Raw genomic sequence first — 20,667 nt, forward strand, 5'->3', positions numbered from 1 at the left:
GAGCAACAATGATATCAGCAAAAAGTTTGTCACAGAGGATGGATGTATTATTATTCCTACACAGTACAGATCATTCCATGATGGTGCCATTTATAGAGATATCCATCCATCCATCTTCTTCCGCTTATCCGGTGTCGGGTCGCGGGGTGAGCAGCTCCAGCAGGGGACCCCAAACTTCCCTTTCCCGAGCCACATTAACCAGCTCTGACTGGGGGATCCCAAGGCGTTCCCAGGCCAGGTTGGAGATATAATCCCTCCACCTAGTCCTGGGTCTTCCCCGAGGCCTCCTCCCAGCTGGACATGCCTGGAACACCTCCCTAGGGAGGCGCCCAGGGGGCATCCTTACCAGATGCCTGAACCACCTCAACTGGCTCCTTTCGACGCAAAGGAGAAGTGGCTCTACTCCGAGCTCCTCACGGATGACTGAGCTTCTCACCCTATCTCTAAGGGAGACGCCAGCCACCCTCCTGAGGAAACCCATTTTGGCCGCTTGTACCCTGGATCTCGTTCTTTCGGTCATGACCCAGCCTTCATGACCATAGGTGAGGGTAGGAACGAAAACTGACCAGTAGATCGAGAGCTTTGCCTTCTGGCTCAGCTCTCTTTTCGTCACAACGGTGCGATAGATTGGATGTAATACTGCACCCGCTGCGCCGATTCTCCGACCAATCTCCCGCTCCATTGTCCCCTCACTCGCGAACAAAACCCCAAGGTACTTGAACTCCTTCACTTGGGGTAAGGACTCATTCCCTACCTGGAGAAGGCATTCCATCGGTTTCCTGCTGAGAACCATGGCCTCAGATTTAGAGGTGCTGATCCTCATCCCAGTCGCTTCACACTCAGCTGCGAACCGATCCAGTGAGTGCTGAAGGTCACAGGCCGATGATGCCATCAGGACCACATCATCTGCAAAAAGCAGCGATGAGATCCCCAGCCCACCGAACTGCAACCCCTCCCCACCCCGACTATGCCTTGATATCCTGTCCATAAATATTACAAACAGGATTGGTGACAAAGAGCAGCCCTGGCGGAGGCCAACCCTCACCTGAAACGAGTCCGACTTACTGCCGAGAACCCGGACACAGCTCTCACTTTGGTCGTACAGAGATTGGATGGGCCTGAGAAGAGACCCCCTCACCCCATACTCCCGCAGCACCTCCCACAGTATTTCCTGGGGGACCCGGTCATACGCCTTCTCCAGATCCACAAAACACATGTAGACTGGTTGGGCATAGTCCCAGGCTCCCTCCAGGATCCTTGCGAGAGTAAAGAGCTGGTCCGTTGTTTCCACGACTAGGACGGAATCCACATTGTTCCTCTTCAACCCAAGGTTCGACTATCGGCCGAACCCTCCTTTCCAGCACCTTGGAGTAGACTTTACCAGGGAGGCTGAGAAGTGTGATACCCCTTTAATTGGCACACACCCTCTGGTCCCCCTTTTTAAAAAGGGGAACCACCACCCCAGTCTGCCACTCCTGTCCCAGACATCCACGCAATGTTGAAGAGACGTGTCAACCAGGACAGCCCCTCCACACCCAGAGCCTTGAGCATTTCTGGACGGATCTCATCAATCCCAGGGGCTTTGCCACTGTGGAGTTGTTTAACTACATCAGTGACTTCTACCAGGGACAATCCCCCATCATCCTCCAGCTCTGCCTTTAACATAGAGGGCGTGTTAGTTGGATTCAGGAGCTCATCAAAGTGCTCCATTACCTCCTCAGTTGAGGTCAACGGTGTCCCCTCTTTACTGTACACAGCTTGGATGGTTCCCCGCTTCCCCCTCCTGAGGTGGCGAACAGTTTTCCAGAAGCACTTTGGTGCCGACCGAAAGTCCTTCTCCATGTCTTCTCCAAACTTCTCCCACACCCGCTGCTTTGCCTCTTTCACGGCAGAGGCTGCAGCTCTTCGGGCCCTTCGGTACCCTGCAACTGCCTCCAGAGTCCTCTGGGATAACATATCCCGGAAAGACGCCTTCTTCAGTCGGACTGCTTCCCTGACCACCGGTGTCCACCACGGTGTTCGTGGGTTACCGCCCCTTGAGGCACCTAAGACCCTAAGACCACAGCTCCTCGCCGCAGCTTCAGCAATGGAAACTTTGAACATTGTCCACTCGGGTTCAATGCCCCCAGCCTCCACAGGGATGCACGAAAAAGCTCCGCCGGAGGTGTGAGTGGAAAGTCTGTCGGACAGGGGCCCCCTTCAGACGTTCCCAATTTACCCGCACTACCCGTTTGGGCTTACCAAGTCTGTCCAGAGTCTTCCCCCACCCCCTGACCCAACTCACCACCAGATGGTGATCAGTTGACAGCTCCGCCCCTCTCTTCACCCAAGTGTCCAAAACATACGGCCTCAGATCAGATGAAACGATTATAAAATCGATCATTGACCGTTGGCCTAGGGTGCTCTGGTACCAAGTACACTTATTAGCATCCCTATGTTCGAACATGGTGTTTGTTATAGACAATCCATGACTAGCACAGAAGTACAATAACAAACAACCACTCTGGTTTAGATCAGGGAGGCCGTTCCTCCCAATCACGCCTCTCCATGTGTCTCCATCATTGCCCACGTTATAGAGAGTGATTTTTATTCTGAAGAGCGTAGAATCTCTTTATTTCTATATGTAGATGATTTTGAGGTATGTAATCCCTTAGGAACATCCCGAAAGAAACATAAGATAACCTCTGTATACTGGATATTTGCAGATGTCCCATCCTGTTTTCGGTCCACCCTCACTTCAGCGTATCTAAAGCTAATGATATAAAAAGATTTGGCTATGCAGAGGTTCTCAAGCCACTGATAAACGACATAGCTACACTGGAACAAGATGGTATTTTCATTCCTCTCCTTGGAAAGAATGTCAAAGGTACTGTTTATTGTGTAGCTGCTGACAATCTTGAAGCACATTCAATTGCTGGCCTTGTGGAAAATTTCTCAGGACCATACATTTGCAGATTCTGTCTAGGAGAACGTTCTGATTTCCAAGAAAAGGAAGTGAGATCAGGTGCATTTCCCATCCGGACAAAGGAGGATTATTCTGTTCATGTTATGACCAAAGGAAAACCCTGAACTATCCCATTGCTTTGGTGTGAAAAGGCCTTGCCCTTTGACAGAGAAATTGAGAACCAACTTTTGACACAGACACACACACACACACACACATACACACACACACAGACACGCACACACACACACACACACACACACACACACACACGCGCAGCACACACACACACACACACACACACACACACACACACACACACCTACCTACCAAGTGCCTCGGTCTGTCCAAGGTTTCTTCCTAAAAAAAGTTGGTCAACCATGTCACATGAATATTCTGCAGAGTTGCAATAAAAAGAAGCCTTTTCATTTAAGTGGTCAAGTGGTTTAGCCCTTGTGTTGTCTTATAAATTGGGTCATTATAAATGTTATTGACATAACAAAATTGACCATTTCATAAAGCATTAAGTAATTTATCACTCAATTCTGGGTTACCCCTTTTATCCAACTTCATTCCACTCATTAGTTTTACACTTATTTTTTGCATTCATGGTCAACAGACCTCATTTACATGAATTATACCTAATTTCTCAATAAAATGAGGATATACGATTAGCTGTTTTGGATTATAACAGACTGGTATATTCAATTCAATTTTATTTATAGTATCAAATCATAACAGGAGTTATCTCAGGACACTTTACAGATAGAGTAGGTCTAGACCACACTCTATAATTTATAATAACCCAACAATTCCAGTAATTCCCCCCAAGAGCATGCATAAATGCGTAAATGTGACAGTGGTGAGGAAAAACTCCCTTTTTAGGAAGAAACCTTGGACAGACCGAGGCTCTTGGTAGGCGTGTGTGTCTGTCTGTGTGTCTGTCTGTGTGTCTGTCTGTGTGTCTGTCTGTGTGTGTGTGTGTGTGTGTGTGTGTGTGTGTGTGTGTGTGTGTGTGTGTGTGTGTGTGTGTGTGTGTGTGTGTGTGTACATACAGTACAGGCCAAAAGTTTGGACACACCTTCTCATTCAATGTGTTTCTTTATTTTCATGACTATTTACATTGTAGATTCTCACTGAAGTCATCAAAACTATGAATGAATACATATGGAATTATGTACTTAACAAAAAAGTGTGAAATAACTGAAAACATGTCTTATATTTTAGAATCTTCAAAGTAGCCACCCTTTGCTTTTGATAACTCTGTAAACCCTTGGTGTTCTCTCAATGAGCTTCATGAGGTAGTCACCTGAAATGGTTTTCACTTCACAGGTGTGCCTTGTCAGGGTTAATTAGTGGAATTTTTTCCCCTTATTAATAAAAAGGCAAAGGGTGGCTACTTTAAAGAATCTAAAATATAAGACATGTTTTCAGTTATTTCACACTTTTTTGTTAAGTACATAATTCCATATGTGTTCATTCATAGTTTTGATGCCTTCAGTTAGAATCTACAATGTAAATAGTCATGAAAATACCCTGACCCCAGAGCAGACAGCGGAGCAGCATTGCTCCAGATGTCACATCGTGGTCTGGCACATGTTTCAGTGTCTTTATTATTTATCTTATGGGTAAGGCTATTTGCACCCCTGGTACAATTAGCAGTGTATGCTATTTGCACCCCTGTGCATTTACAGTACCTTGGCATATATTTACACACAGTTATCCATACTACTCATGTATTACACCTTTTTGGAATATTATCGCCCTGACATTCTTACCCTAACCATAACCATCCCACTCCTCTTGCCTAAACCTAACCAACCCAACCAGAGCAGGCATATTCATGAGTCTTCCCCTACCACCCTGCAAAAAAAAAAGAAAAAAAATTTGCGTTCGCGGGTCCTGACTTGCGCAATTGCATGCAAATTATCCAATCCAAATTTTAAAAAATAAGATCACCACACAGGGGGGGAATCAAACTCCAAACTCCCATACCAAAGGTAAGCACACTAACCACTCACCTAGCAGTTCATTCAGGAAGTTGAACAACTGTTTACCACTTGGTTTCTTCAAGCCTCGGTTGCTAGGTAACCATACTGTATACAAAAAAATAGGTACTAACTAACAAACTAACGGTTGTATGCTTTCACTGAAGACAGAAAGCGCAACTGTAGTATCCATATTCCGCTAGAAATTCAATTGTTATAAACTTTAGAGACAAAACTTCCCTAATATGCCACTTTCTGCGGTCATGGAAGATGAACGTCTGCCATGATTTCGGTGCACGCGAGCGAGTTGTTAAGTCACAGGGTGTAAATAGCTCAGCTGTGTGGCCGAGGCTATTCGTACCGGGGGTGCAAATAGACACTCCGTTATCTTATTACATTGAAAGGGTATTAAGAGATATTTTGTTGAAGCTGGATTTTCTAACACAGAAGAGGTCATATTTATACATTATTTCATATTATTTATTTATTTTAAAAGAGAGATATTATTGTAGGTTGTTACAGATTCTATTTATTGTATTACAGAAGTTTTTTTTTTTTTTTTTACAGAGGCATAATAAAGCATGTTCATTAACCTCTGAGAAGCCTGTCGGAATTTGTGTCTCGAGTCCAGGCCGAGTGTCCTCTTTTTTGGAAATCAAAATATAGTCACCCTACTCAACATATACGCTCCTGTAACTTTCACCAGCAAAAAAGGTTCATAAGAAAGAAAATGTGTGATGATGTCATCACCGCGGTGGTGTTACGCCAGCGCCAGTGATGCGTTTATGGTCACAGCTCTAGCTGCTAGAGAGAGAAGGGGCTAGTTAAGGTTAGGGGTCTGCCGTCTGCTAACTTTAGGGTTAGGGGTCTGCCGTCTAATAACTTTGCATTTCCACCAAACAATCAGGTTCAGTTTGTTACACATTAGAGCGGGTATAACAAGACTTTTTACAAATATTGAAATCTGTGGCAAACTACAGCTTTCGCTTTAAGCTTGTTTGTAACAATTCCCTATTAGCTTAACAAAACAACTACGGACAAAGCAGGTGAAAAAAAAACCTGTTTCTACGTTTTACTCCAATTGTTGTAAACTCAACTAAGACATTCCCTTCACTGCACCTGTTCACTGTCTGCAGCGCTGTCTGGGTGGAGCAGCTGATGGAAAACAGAGACGGTGGAACAACCAATGACAGCAATACGTGTTAGAGAACTTGGCATAGTTTTTTCTTTTCATTCAGCTACTAAAATACTGAAAAACACAGCCGCAGCATCTATAGTGTTATCGTGGAAGGGAGAAATCCTGGAATCACAAATGAATACAGCCTGATAAAGTAGCCTGAGTTATAAGAATGCTAAGTCTCTAATACTGCAGTGGAATAAGTAGTGGAAACATAGGTGTGTGAGTTGTGCTGGTGTCATCAGGCAGTGAACTTTGAACAGGTTTTAATTTTTGATTAGGTGATTCTGAGATGTCTACGTGGGGGAGAGCCGAGAACAACCAATCAGTGACCACCACATAAAGCTATGTGTCTGTCCGACTAAGAGTCGAACTGATCACCTGTTTTTGATCAGTATTTTTAAGAAAATATCTTAATCTATTGATATTGTGATGATTTAATAGGGATTATCATTGCTATAAAACTATATATACTGGAGATAAGTGATAAACAGGCATTAGTAATGTTATCATGAGAAATTAAGATTGGCCAACACAGCACGGTTGGAGCACAGGAAAACTTTGACTGGTAATGTGGTCTTCCACTTTGGTTAATCAGACACTTGAATGCAATATGATTTGAAGCTAAACAAACTTTACATCTAGTGTTTCAAAAACATTACTGCAACAAGGCTTGGTTGAATACTTGATTTTGATTGGTCAATCACTTCATTCTGCGATCTGCTAATTCTATATAACAGACCATTACCAAGTATAACAGATTGTTGCCATGGAGTTGTGATTATAGAAGGGCTGACTGTTTTTTAAACAAATTAAATCGTTTTTTAAAATCAATATTTGTGCTGATACGGAGCTCTAAAGGAAAGAGCTAACAGAGCATTAGTTAGCTCCATTGTTAGCTCATCAGTGTGACCGGTCTTCCGGTCTCATTACCTGTTTTTCTAACCAAACTGTAAAATTTTTTGTCTCCACCTAGAGTCGTGATGAAACTGAAGTTTACATGTGCCATCAGCCCAATGCCATTGTTATTGTCATCGAAGGACATCCAGTGGTCAGAGGTCTTAACAACTTGTCACAAGCATGCTGCCTACTGCTTGGACTTATTGCCTGGATATGAAATATCCACCAAAACTGCAGCACACATTTGAGACATACCAAAGGCTCTTTGTTGGAATACACCCCATAAAATATCATAAAATATCATCTAAATACACAAGTCTCCTCAACAAGTTGTCTTAGATGACTACTTGTCACTTATCTCACCTTGGTAGGTGAGACTACACATACTTAAACATAATAGCATAATGTGAACTGTTCATGTGACCTATATTGTCTGAAGAACTTCTTCTATTTCATACTATTTAGTTTATACTATTAGACATTTAAAAAAGATTCTCTTCACCAAAACTCAATGGCATTTTCAGTCATATCATTGTTGAGCCTTCAGACTAAATTGACAGGTAACTGTTCAGATTGTCATGCTACATGATGAAAACAAAGACTTTTGGCAAGTTTTCCAGGTAACAGAATTTCATTGCATTTGTGTTTATTCTAATGTGGCAAAAATGAAAACTGACTTAACGGTTTACTAGTCAATCCCTCATGAGGTTGATACACGTAATGTGTGTAACTCAGCAGTTCTTTAATTCAATTCAATTCAATTTTATTTATAGTATCAAATCATAACACAGTTATCTCGAGACACTTTACAGATAGAGTAGGTCTAGACCACACTCTATGAATTCCAAAAACCCCAACAATTACAGTAATTCGCTCAAGAGCAAGCATTAGCAGTGGCTATTGCGACAGTGGCAAGGAAAAACTCCCTTTTAGGAAAAAAACCTCGGCAGACCCAGACTCTTGGTAGGCGGTGTCTGACGGGGCCGGCTGGGGGTGTGATGAACAGTGGCACATAATAGTCACATTAAAGATAATGGAACAGTGACTTTGAAGGTCATTGTGGAAGTTCATGTCATGTCGGATGCGGCGGACGCAGCAGGACGCAGCAGGATGCAGCCGGGAATTGCAGAGAATCGCAGAGCATAGCTCTGCGAAGAAGAAACATAAGGACTCCGGGGAGTAAACTCCCCAGAGCTAGGTTAGTAACAAGCATTTCTGGGACAGGATGCATACAAAAGGAAACAAGTAGAGATGAGAGAGCAGCTCAGTGTGTCATAGGAAGGAAGGAACTTCCCCAGCAGTCTAGAATTATAATAGCATAACTAAGAGAGGCAGGTTAAAGAGAGGTGCCTGGTCGGGCTAGAACTCTCCCCAACCGGATCGGGCTGTACTGGCCTGCCTCCCTCTACTCTCGCTATATTATTGATTATATGATAAATAAAACTGATGACTACGAAGAGAAGCAGGTAGGCCAGTTAGGCGGACGCTGCAACTCCTCACTCCTTAACTATAAGCTTTATCAAAGAGGAGGGTTTTCAGTTTACTCTTAAATGTGGTGACGGTGTCTGCCCCTCGAACCCAAAGTGGGAGCTGGTTCCACAGGAGCGGAGCCTGATAGCTGAAGGCTCTGGCCCCCAGTCTACTTTTAGAGACTCTAGGAACCACAAGTAGCTCTGCATTCTGGGAGCGTAGTGCTCTACTAGGACAATAAGGTACTAGGAGCTCTTCCAGATATGATGGTGCTTGACCATTTAAAGCTTTGTAGGTCAGGAGGAGGATTTTAAATTCGATCCTAGATTTTACAGGAAGCCAGTGCAGAGAAGCCAATACAGGAGAAATATGATCTCTTCTCTTAGTTCTCATCAGAACACGTGCTGCAGCATCCTGGATCAGCTGGAGAGTCTTAAGGGACTTATTTGAGCAACCTGATAGTAAGGAATTGCAGTAGTCTAGTCTAGAAGTAACGAATGCATGGACTAGTTTTTCAGCATCGTTTTGAGACAGGATATTCCTAATTTTGGCAATGTTACGAAGATGAAAAAAGGCTGTTCTTGAGGTTTGTTTTAAGTGGGCGTTGAAGGATATATCCTGATCAAAAATAACTCCTAAATTTCTGACAGTAGTGCTGGAGGCCAGGGCAATACCACCCAGAGTAGATCTATCTTTAGATAATGAAGTTCGGAGGTGCGTTGGTCCCATCACAATAACTTCAGTTTTGTTTGAGTTTAACATCAGGAAATTGTGGGTCATCCAGGATTTTATATCTTTAATACACGCTTGAAGTTTAGCTAACTGACCACTTTCATCTGGCTTAATTGACAGATATAATTGGGTGTCGTCTGCGTAACAGTGAAAGTTAATTGAGTGTTTCCTAATAATATTACCTAGAGGAAGCATATATAAGGAAAATAGAATTGGTTCAAGCACTGAGCCTTGAGGAACGCCATGGCTAACTTTAGCGTGCTTGGAGGGTTTATCGTTAATGTTAACAAATTGGGATCGCTCAGAGAAATAGGACTTAAACCAGCTAAGTGCAATTCCTTTAATGCCAACTAAGTGTTCCAGTCTCTGTAACAGGATGGTATGGTCAATAGTGTCAAATGCAGCACTAAGATCTGGTAAAACAAGAATGGAGACAAGTCCTTTGTCTGCAGCAGTTAGAAGGTCGTTAGTAATTTTCACCAGTGCCATCTCTGTACTATGATTCTTTCTAAATCCTGATTGAAAGTCATCAAATAAACTATTGATATGTAGAAAATAACATAACTGATTAGCAACCACCTTCTCAAGGAGCTTGGATAGAAAGGGAAGGTTAGATATAGGTCTATAGTTTGCTAAGACCTCAGGATCCAGGGTGGGTTTTTTCAGAAGAGGTTTTATCACAGCTATTTTAAATGACTGTGGTACATAACCTGTTAATAGAGACATATTGATCATATCTAGTAATGAAGTGTTAACCACGGGTAACGCTTCTTTGAGTAGTCTCGTTGGGATGGGGTCTAAGAGACAGGTAGATGGCTTAGCTGAGGATATCTTTAATATTAATTGTTGAAGGTCTATAGGATAAAAGCAGTCTAAGTATATGTCGGGAATAGTCGTTCTTTCTAGCGTTCCTGCGTTTAAAGGTGAACCGTTAGAAGTTGAGGGCAAAAGGTGATAGATTTTATCTCTAATTGTTATAATTTTATCATTAAAGAAGCTCATGAAGTAATAGTCTGATCTGGCCTTTCTTAGGGCCTTCCTATAGGTTTTGAGACTTTCTTGCCAATCCAAACGAGATTCTTCCACTTTGGTGGAATGCCATTTACTTTCGATGTTTCGCAAGATTTGTTTTAATTTGCGAGTTTGGGAGTTATACCAATGTGCTAATTTCCTTTTCTTAATCATCTTCTTTTTGAGGGGAGCAACGGAGTCTAAAGTCGTCCGTAGGCATGTCGTAGCACCGTCTACAAATGTATCAATTTGAGAGGGACTGAGGTTAACATACAGGTCCTCTGTTATGTTAAGGCATGACAAAGAGTCCCTAACCCTTAAATTTAGCTATAGCACTGTCAGATAGGCATGTAGTGTAGAAGCTTTTATCTAATTTAGTATATTCAGGTAGTAAGAATTCGAAAGTAATTAAAGAATGATCTGATAATACAGAATTCTGCGGAAATATTATTAAATCCTCAATTTCAATACCATATACCAGCACAAGGTCGAGGGTGTGGTTAAAACAGTGCGTCGCCTTGTGCACACTCTGACTGAAACCAACTCAATCTAATAATGAGTTGAAAGCAGTACTAAGGCTATCATTGTCAACGTCCACATGGATATTAAAATCACCTACAATAAGTACTTTATCTGATTTAAGGACTAAACATGATAAAAACTCTGAGAATTCAGATAAAAATTCAGAATACGGACCTGGAGCCCTGTAAATAACAACAAATATAATTGGCTGTAATGTTTTCCATTTTGGATGTTGAAGATTAAGAATAAGACTCAAACGAGTTATAATTTAGTTTAGGTTTAGGATTAATTAACAGGCTTGAATCAAAGATGGCTGCAACTCCCCCTCCTCGGCCTGAGCCTCTAGGAATTTGAGTATTAATATGACTGGGAGGAGTGGCTTCATTTAGACTAACATAGTCTTCATGGCCCAGCCAGGTTTCAGTAAGACAAAATAAATCAATTTTATTATCTGATATCAAATCATTTACCAATACTACTTTAGAAGACAGAGATCTAATATTTAATGGTCCACATCTAATTTTCCTATTTTGTTTCCTATTTCCTATCGTTGCAGTCGTTTTAATTCTAATTAGGTTGTTAAGTATAGCGCATCTTTTGTTTAACTTTGATTTAACCGATCTGAGCTGGGGGACAGACACCGTGCTTATTAGACTATGAGTGGGCGACTGCTCCAACAGAAGCACAGAGGGACGCATTGCACTGCACCTCTGATTACCAATATCAAACTTGGGTTGTCATGGTTTATGACCGATAATAGACACGGTCAGATTTTTTGATATGAGAGCGGCACCGTCCCAGGTGGGATGAATGCCGTCTCTCTCCATCAGACCAGGCTTTCCCCAGAACGCCCTCCAGTTATTCACATAGCCCACATCATTAGCTGGGCACCACCCCGACAACCAGCGGTGGAAGGATGACGTACGGCTGTACATTTCATCACTGGTCAGGTTTGGCAGGGGTCCAGAGAAAACTACTGAGTCCGACATTGTCTTTGCGTATGCACAAAGTGACTCAACATTCATTTTAGTGATCTCCGATTTACGACCATTACCCCCTACGTGAAGTATGATCTTACTGTATTTACGGTTCTTTTTAGCCAGCAGCTTTAGATGGGATTCTATATTGCCCGCTCTAGCCCCGGGGACACATATGACCGCAGTCGCTGGTTTAGATCTAACGCTACGCTTCCCTCGGACAGTCACCCACTCGCCCGGCTGCCAAGGGCCTGCCGGGGACAGCTAGCAGAAGCTACAGAAGCTACAGTATGTTGGCCTGCTTCAGCTACGTGGCGCTGGCTAGCTACGGAAGCATATGATTCTGATTCCATGATGCGTAGCCGTGCCTCAAACTCACTAAGCCTTGCCTCCAGAGCAGCGAATATACTACATTTATTACATGTATTGTTATCACTAAAGGAGGCAGAGGAGTAGCTAAACATTTGACACACATAGCAAGAGAGAGCAGGAGAGGGAGAGGAATAAGCCATTGCTAAATGGCTAAGCTAAAGTAGCTAACAGCGTTTTAACAACTGTAAGATCAGCGAGGCAGTCGCTGTAAGGGAAGCGAAGTATAAGTGCTTGAGTAGAACAACTGTAATTCAAATGCAATCCAGGCAAATAGCCGCTAATTTAAACAATAAACCAGAGTTGAGTAAGTTTTTGCTGGAGCAGCAAACTAGCGTTTGGAACCGAACACGGGAACACCGGAAATGACAATACGCTTACCGTACACGTCAGCACGTCAGGCCTGACACAAACTCTGTGGGCCTTTAAACAATTTTAAAATGGGAAGTCTCACAATGACCATTTATTGCAGGTAATGTTTACATATATGGCCTGTTCTGTAATAGTACTACTAGTAAATGGTACTGTTAGAATTACAACTTATGAAACAATGGGTTGTTTAGAGACAAATACATTTCATAATCTTAAATCTGTCTTTCCATGTTGTTCTTCTTAATATGAAATTATTAACGATGAGAGAGGATTTAACAATCAAAATGTAGTGCTTGGGATATAGATATGCATTTGTATAGCTGTTAATGCAGCATCATTGATTTACCAGACGTTGTAGCCTGGACTCACTGTAATGGAATTCACACGTGTGATCAGGTTAGTTTGACTTATAAAATTAACTTATTGCAACTTAAATTATATGTTGCTACAAATAAAACCCTCAAACCCACTTGCTCATGATTTTAAAACTCTTTTAAACTCATTTGGCCTTAATCAATGTGTGGAAGGGCCGACACATCATCTTGGCCACACCCTGGATCTTTCTGTTTCACTCAGTGAAATAACAGAAACTGGTATTTCAGATCACTTCCCCATCAGGTTTGAGATTAGTGTTCCACCACCTGCTAGTAGGCCTATATCCTCAGCTTCTAGGCACCGCTGCATCACCTCCTCTTCAGCTGGAGAGTTTGCTTCTGCGTTTGTGGGCTCACAGTTTTATGTAAAGAATGGTCTGGTATCTCCCTCTTCCCCAGATAACATTCTCTGTTTCACTCCACATGCACTGATATCTTAGACTCTATTGCCCCTGCTCGGACTAAAACTATTAAACCTAAGGCGGACCCTTGTCTAAATGACACCACAAGGGCCCTTAGGCAACACTGCAGAAAAGCTGAACGTAGGTGGAAGGACAATTTGCATGTATCTCTGGGTTTATTAAGGGACAGTCTAGCAGCATACCAGAAGGCTGTGAAGGTGGCGAAGATGCAGCATCTCTCATCCGTCATAGCTAACAGTTGCCATGAACCCAGAGTATTATTTAATGTGATAAACTCTGTTGTGAATCCATGCACCTCTGCTCCGACAGATGTTTCAAACAGTACATGTGAGAAATTTCTCTGTTATTTTACTGACAAAGTTGCATCTGTCAGGCAAAACGCCAGTGCTAATTTCAATGTCTCTAGACCTGTTGCTCCTGTGCACTCTGCTGCGTTTGGGGAATTTAAGCCAGTTTCTCTGACATTGCTAACCGAGGTAGTGCAACACATGAAACCGACCAACTGTCCTTTAGACATTGTTCCTGCCAGGATAGTGAAGGAGGTTTTTAATAGCACCATTGGGTTAAGTCTTCTTACTTTTTTTAATTCCAGTCTTACTTTAGGTTCTGTCCCAGCTGCCTTTAAACATGCTGTGGTCAGGCCCCTACTTAAGAAGCCTAATCTTGACCCTACAGTGTTGTCCAATTTAAGACCAGTGTCTCATCTGTCTTTTCAGTCAAAGGTTTTTGAAAAAGTTGTTTTTATACAGTTACAAGCCTTTTTGCAACAGAACTTTGTTTTTGAAAAATTTCAATCTGGTTTCAGATCACGTCATAGCACTGAGTCTGCTCTACTTAAAGTGCACAATGATATTGCCTTACCTGTAGATGCCGGGAATCCTGCTGTTTTGGTGCTTTTGGACCTCACGGCAGCATTTGATATCAATCAGATCATTGTGTAGGCATCCGAGGTTCGGTACTTACATGGTTTAGCTCCTATTTGGCAAATAGAAGCTTCTCTGTCATGATTGGTGACTTATCCTCGTCAACAGCTCCTCTCTCCTGTGGGGTACCCCAGGGTTCTATTCTTGGCCCCATCCTGTTTTCCTTATATATGTTGCCTGTAGGGGCTATTATAAGAAAACACAACCTTTCTTTTCATTGTTATGCAGATGAATTACAAATTTATTTGCCTATGAAACTGAATGACAGTGTTGCACTAGACTCCCTGCTTAGCTGTATTAATGATATTAAGTTGTGGCTTTCACAAAACTTTCTTCATTTGAATGAAGCTAAAACTGAGTGTATCATCTTTAGTACTTCAGATATGCCAGACGGTCCAGCTTTGAGTTTGGGAGCCCTGGCTTCATACCTTAAGCCAGCTGTCAAAAATCAGAAAAGGCGATTCATGCCTTTATTAGTTCAAGGTTGGATTACTGTAATGCTCTTTATGTTGGTCTGAATCAGACCACCATCTCACGACTTCAACTTGTACAGAATGCTGCTCGCTTTTTAACAAATACGTCTAGACGCGCACACATCACTCCTGTTCTTTACACCCTACATTGGCTCCCTGTGCGTTTTAGAATCGATTTCAAGATTTTATTGTTTGTTTTTAAGGCCTTAAACGGCCTGGCCCCGGAGTATTTGCCCGATATCTTAACACTGCGTGAGGACAACCGGTCCTTGCGGTCCTCAAATCAGCTGGTTTTAGAAGTCCCAAGGTCAAAGTATAAATGGTGGGGTGATCGGGCTTTTGCAGTTGCTGCCCCGAGACTCTGGAACAAGTTACCCCCTGAAATTCGGACGACTACAGATGTAGCACTTTTTAGGTCTAGACTTAAAACTTATGTTTAGAAAGGCTTTTAATACATAGTAGTGGTGTGACAATTTCCCTCTACTATTTTCTATGTAACCTTTTCTGATTTTATTGTTTCTATAGGTCATTCTTTTTATTGTATGATATGTTATATGATGTGTGTTTTAGTCTTGGTTTCTGATGTGAAGCACTTTGGATACCTGCTGGTTACTGTAAAGTGCTATATAAATAAACGATTGATTGATAACCCATACTCACTTAAATTTAATTAATTTAAAGTTTAATATCATGCACGAGTAAATATCAGTAATACTTGACTTGCCCTGACAGTATCTAGGTAAGGACTACTAGCCAGTCAGAAGCAGAGTATGAGGGCGTGTCTTGACAGTATCTAGGTAAGGACTACTAGCCAGTCAGAAGCAGAGTATGAGGGCGTGCCTTGACAGTACCTAGGTAGGACTACTAGCCAGTCAGAAGCAGAGTATGAGGGCGTGTCTTGACAGTATCTAGGTAAGGACTACTAGCCAGTCAGAAGCAGAGTATGAGGGCGTGTCTTGACAGTACCTAGGTAGGACTACTAGCCAGTCAGAAGCAGAAAGCCAGGTTTGTTAACATGTTGAATTTTATTGTTCATCTCTTTAACATTTCACCAAAACGTTTTTGCCTTTAAGTCATATTCCGTCAGCATCAACATAAAAACAGTGAATACAGCCATGATTAACACTGTGGAAACTTTTTTGGCAAAAATCATTTTTGTTTTAAATTATGTGCTTCAAAGTTAAAAGGTTTTAAGGTTTTACAGCAATAACTTACGTTTTACAGTGTTATTTGTTTCCAAGGCGATACAGAGAGGAAAGTTTTCAGCCAACTGACGATTTCTCATCCAAAGTCCTTAAAAATTCACCAGGAAATTCATCAACAGACTCCAACTGTTCCTCATGTACGAGGCTTTCTAAGTGTTTCTGATTGGTTGAGTTCGGTCAGCTGGCAGCAAGCTACCCTCTCTGATTGGTTGAGTTCAGTCAGCTGGCAGCAAGCTTCCCTCTCTGGAATAAACGAGTGAGGTTCTGAGAAACTAAGAATCTTTCCTTTAAACATTTCAAATTGTTTCTGCTCCTGAATGAATGAAAAATAAAATGGCGTCCCGGATGAAAAGGATTTCTTTCTTGAGAATCAAAACAAACGGGACATTTTGGATTATTTTAGGATAGAAGACACGTTCAACTCCCCAAACCGATAAAGTTCATCAGAACCAAACTCCATAAAAAGACATGAAAACTTCCACCAGAGCAGAATGAGCTCTGACGCTACAGCTAGCAGAAACATCATCATCATCATCGTCCTCATCATTGTTATGTAACCACGTTAACGGTCATCTTGTTATGTAACCATGGTAACTGTCATCTTTAGGGGGCGGGACCATGCAGGAACACAGGCAGAAAGGGGCGGAGCTAAGCGCTACACATCATTTTAGTGGTATAAAAACATAAAAAGTTCATTAAAGTTTTTCTCTCGTTGAATAAAGAACCTTGACTGACAGGTGAGAGGAGCCAATGAGGGGAGAGGAGGGAGGTGTGGGGGCGGGGCTTAGCACTTAAATACAGACTCACTTTCTCCGCCATTTCAAACTGTCTCAACGGCCATTTTGTGTCCGACTGTTTCAGAGTTCTCTTTCACACCGAGGTCACGATGTACGAGCCGCGCTCGCCGCTGCCGGCGCCGCCCTCGCCGCCCTTCGGCTCCCGTTTCTTGGTGACGGGCGTGGGGATGAGCGAGGGCCGCGTGGGCGTGGTGGAGGATGATGTCGTGGTGGTTGGCGTGGTGCTGATGATGACATCACCGCTGGTCTTCCTCGGGCTGGGCGTGTAGTTGAACGGGCTGACCCGTGCCGCCACGGCGCCGCTGCGCTGCGGACCGCGCTGCTGCTGCTGCGGCTGCTGATGGCGTTCGGGCGGCGCCGGCTTGTCGTCGAGGCTCTCGCAGCTCCGGCGCAGGTTGAGGTTGGAGGAGGCGGGGCTGTCGATGACGGGCGGGGCGTTGGCGCTCGGCGAGCGGGCGGAGCAGGACGAGGACGAGCGCGGGTTGTTAACGGGACAATCCTCCAGACGCACCCAGACGTCGCTCGCCGAAGGCTCGCCGCCGCCGCTCTTCTTCCTCCACGTTCCCTTCGCCCTGGCGGCGGCGTCCTCCTCGCCGCCGCGGCCCGTCTGCCCCCCCCCCTTCTCGCTGGACTCCGAGGACGCCGACAGCACCGAGGACGAGCTGCCCGTCCTCTTCCCCACGTCCCGACGCGCGGTAACGACGTCGAGTGTTTCCCGCCGCTCGCTCCTCCCGCCCCGCCGCCGTTTTCCCGCTTCCAGGTGCCGGTGCGGCTGAAGCGTGATGATGTCACTTCCTGTGGGCGTGACGGGCTCTCTGAGTGCGAGCGGCTGGCGGCGCCGGCGGACTCCTCCAGCTTCCTCTTCAGCGTCGGGCTCGGAGCGTCTTTGATGAAGGTCGACTGGCGGACGAGCGCCGGCTTCTCCGGCTCCGCCTTCGGCTTCTTGGTCGCCGTGGAGACGGCGACCCTCGGGGCCGACTCGCTGCGCGGGATGCCGCCGCTCCTCGGCGCCGTGGCGCCCGGTTTGGCCGGTCTGGAGGTCGCCGATGACGACGACGACGACGCACTTCCTGGAGATGCGGTGCGCGGCGCCTGCAGCAGCTTTCCTGCCTTCTGATTGGCTGCCGCGGAGGAGCGAGACGGCGTGGAGTCCCGTGAGGCTCCACCCCCTCTATCGGCGCCGTCGCTGCTGCCGGCGCCGGCTGCTCGCGGTTTGCTCCGCCCCCGGGCTGCCTGCTCGCCGCGCGGCTTCCCCGTGATCAGGCTGCGGTACACCTTCTTCCCGCCTCGCAGCGCCTTGGCGTCCTCCTCCTCTAGCTCCGCCTCCTTCTTCTTCTTGGCCTCCAGCGTGCTGCGCTCGCCGGGCTTCAGGATCCTCGCCCCCGCGCGCTTCGCCTCCTCCTCCTTCTCCTCCTTCTCCTCCGGCTCCTCTGCGCTGTGATTGGCTGCCGGCAGGCGGAGCGGCGAGCCCACAGACTTGAGGGACAGGATGGAGTCGGAGTCGGAGGACGGCTGGCGAGACAGCGCCGCGGCGGCGGCGGCGGCGTTCAGGCTGCTGACGATGGCGTTGGCGCCCTCCTGGATCGCCTTCCAATCAAAAGACTCAGAGTCGGGGGAGGCGGGGCTTCTGGGCGCCTCCGAGGGCTCCTCCTCGGCCAGGATGCCGTCCTCGTCTTTGGGGAGCGTTAGCGGCGCCGCGGCGCCCGGCGTGGCGGCGCTCTTCTTCTTCTTCTTGGGCATGGCGGAGCTGATGCACTCCTGCAGCAGGTCGTCCTCCGAGTCGATGCTCAGCGAGCTCAGCGACGAGTTCCTGGAGAAGCAGACGGGCGTGTCCTCCACGTGGAAGGCTCTGGGCGCGTAGCCGCTCGCCGCCGGGGGGCGGGGCTTCAGAGACTTGCTTCCTGCTTTGCCGCCATCTTGCTCTGGCGGCGGCGGTGGCGGCTTGTTGTTGTTCTCGTGGTCGATGTCGCTCAGCGAGCTCAGCGACGAGTTCCTGGAGAAGCAGACGGGCGTGTCCTCGATGGAGAACTTCTGCTGCTCGTCCGGCGCCGGCGGGTTGCTCGCCGCTTTGGGCCGGGGGAAAACGGCGGCCGTCTGCTGCTTCCTCTTCCTGCCTTCTTCTTCTCTGCTTTTCTTGTCTTCGTCCTTCTCGTCTTCGTCGAAGTCGAGCGAGCTCAGCGAGTCGTTGCGGGAGAAGCAGCACGGCGTGCCCTCGATGGGCGTGTAGTGGTGCGGCGAGTCGAAGGCAAACCCCGGTTTAGCTTTGGCAGCGGTTGCCGTGGGGACGCCGTACGGCGCCCTCTGTGGCATCGGCTTCACTGGCGAGGTGGGCTTCTTCTTCTGCGCCTGCTGCAGGCTGAGAGGGGGGGGGGGAGGGGCTTGGTGTTTCCTGGGTTTGGGTTTGGGCATGGCGGCGCTGATGCACTCGGCCAGGATGTCATCACCGTTCTCCCCCTCGGGAAGCCCCGCCCCCTCGGGAAGCCCCGCCCCCTCCCTCTGGCTGCAGGGGGGCGGGGCTAGAGTCACTGCTGCCTCCTCATTGGGCGGCGAGTCGATGGTGAGGTCACTGAGCGAGGTTGCCGTGGAGAAGTTGAGCGGAGTTCCCTCCACGCAATAAACTCTCGGCACCTCCTCTGGCGGCGGCTCCTTCCTCTGCTGCGATTGGCTGCGGCTGTGAGGGGGGAGGAGTTTGTAAACAGGAAGCTGGCTGTGTTTCCTCGGCGCCGCCTGCTGCTGTTTCTTTGGTTTCCGTGACGACTTGGGCATGGCCATGTTGATGCACGCCTCCAGGATCTCGATGTCGTCGTCGTCGTCCGATTGGTCGAGGATCGGCTCGGCCCGCTCCTCCTCCTTCCTTTCGCCGCCTGGCGCCTCCTTCATCTCCGCGGCGATGAACGGCTCGTCCAGACTGAGCGCGCTCAGACTGGAGGCGCGGGAGAAGCCGCGCGGCGTGCTCTCCGTGGCGAAATGCAGCAGCACGTCAGCGCTGCTCTCCTGCTGCTCCTCCTTCTTCTCCTCCTCCTGCTGCTCCGCTGCGCCCTGCTCCGGCGGCGGCGGCGGCGTCTTGGCGCGGCTCGGCGGCATGGTCTGGCCCGGGCTGTCGGGCAGGTCGCTGGGGCTGACCACGCCGCTCGGCACGCCGCTGCCGGGCTCGCTGGAGCGCACGGAGCTGGCGATGGACGAGGTGGAGAAGGAGTCCAGGGAGCTGACCGACGTGCAGCGGCTGAACATCAGCGGCGTCTCCTGGGCGTACGGCGGCTCGGGGGGGCTCTTCGGCGTCCGGGCGCCAGACGATGATGTCACGTGGTGGTGGTGGCCGTGGTGGTGGTGGTGACCACGTCGTCCCCGTGACGACGGAGCGGCGGCGGCGGCGGCGGCGGCGGCGGCGGCCGTCTGGCTCTCGGCCTCCTTCCTCTGCTGCTCCGCGGCGTGCTCCGCGGTGTCCTTCTCGCCGACGGGCAGCGTGGGGTAGTCGTTGCCGGGGGCGCCGCCAGCTCGCCGCTTCCTGGCGCCGACGTCCCCGTCGTCCTCGTCCTCGGAGGACAGCGAGGAGAGGGAGGAGCCTCGGGAGAAGCAGATCGGCGTGTCCTCCACGCAGTACGTCTGCGTCGACTCCACCGCGCGATTGGCCGAGGCAGCCGGGAGGCGGAGCTGATTGGCTGAGGCGGCCGGGAGGCGGAGCTGATTGGCCGAGGCGGCCGGGAGGCGGAGCTTGTTGGCGGAGGGCGGGGGAGGAGGGGGGGCTGCGGGGGAGCCGGTTTCTTTGCGGGCGGCTTCGGCGCCGTACTTCAGGCTGTAGTCGATCGGCTGTTCGGCCGCCGAGTCGCTGCCGTAGTTGGATGTTGCCGTGGCGACAGCGTAGCGCGGCTGTGGGCCGGACGCCATACGGCTGCCGGGCGCCGCGGCGTCCCCGTCTCTCTGCCGGGCGCCCGGCTCGTCCTCGTCGCTGTCCATGCTGCCGCGGCGGCGCGGGCTCTGCCGCCCCGAGTTCAGCTGCTCGTCGGAGTACTT

At 47.5% G+C, this 20,667-nt stretch overlaps 2 protein-coding genes across 2 annotated transcripts in view; one reads left to right on the forward strand and one right to left on the reverse strand.

Annotated features, from left to right (window-relative positions):
• The window catches only part of LOC120545317, a 376,621-nt gene that overhangs the window by 136,397 nt on the left and 219,557 nt on the right, over positions 1–20,667 (forward strand). The window lies entirely within an intron of this gene.
• Positions 15,661–20,667, reverse strand: part of apc (APC regulator of WNT signaling pathway) — a 49,559-nt gene continuing 44,552 nt past the window's right edge. Inside the window, 2 exon segments of the mRNA XM_039779454.1 lie at positions 15,661–17,332; positions 17,335–20,667. The exon segment at positions 17,335–20,667 is cut by the window's right edge and continues 772 nt beyond it. Coding sequence (XP_039635388.1) covers positions 16,730–17,332; positions 17,335–20,667 — 3,936 coding nt within the window. The 3' untranslated portion in view covers positions 15,661–16,729.

Source organism: Perca fluviatilis, chromosome 17, assembly GCF_010015445.1.
Source record: "Perca fluviatilis chromosome 17, GENO_Pfluv_1.0, whole genome shotgun sequence".
In the NCBI taxonomy this organism is placed as follows: domain Eukaryota; kingdom Metazoa; phylum Chordata; class Actinopteri; order Perciformes; family Percidae; genus Perca; species Perca fluviatilis.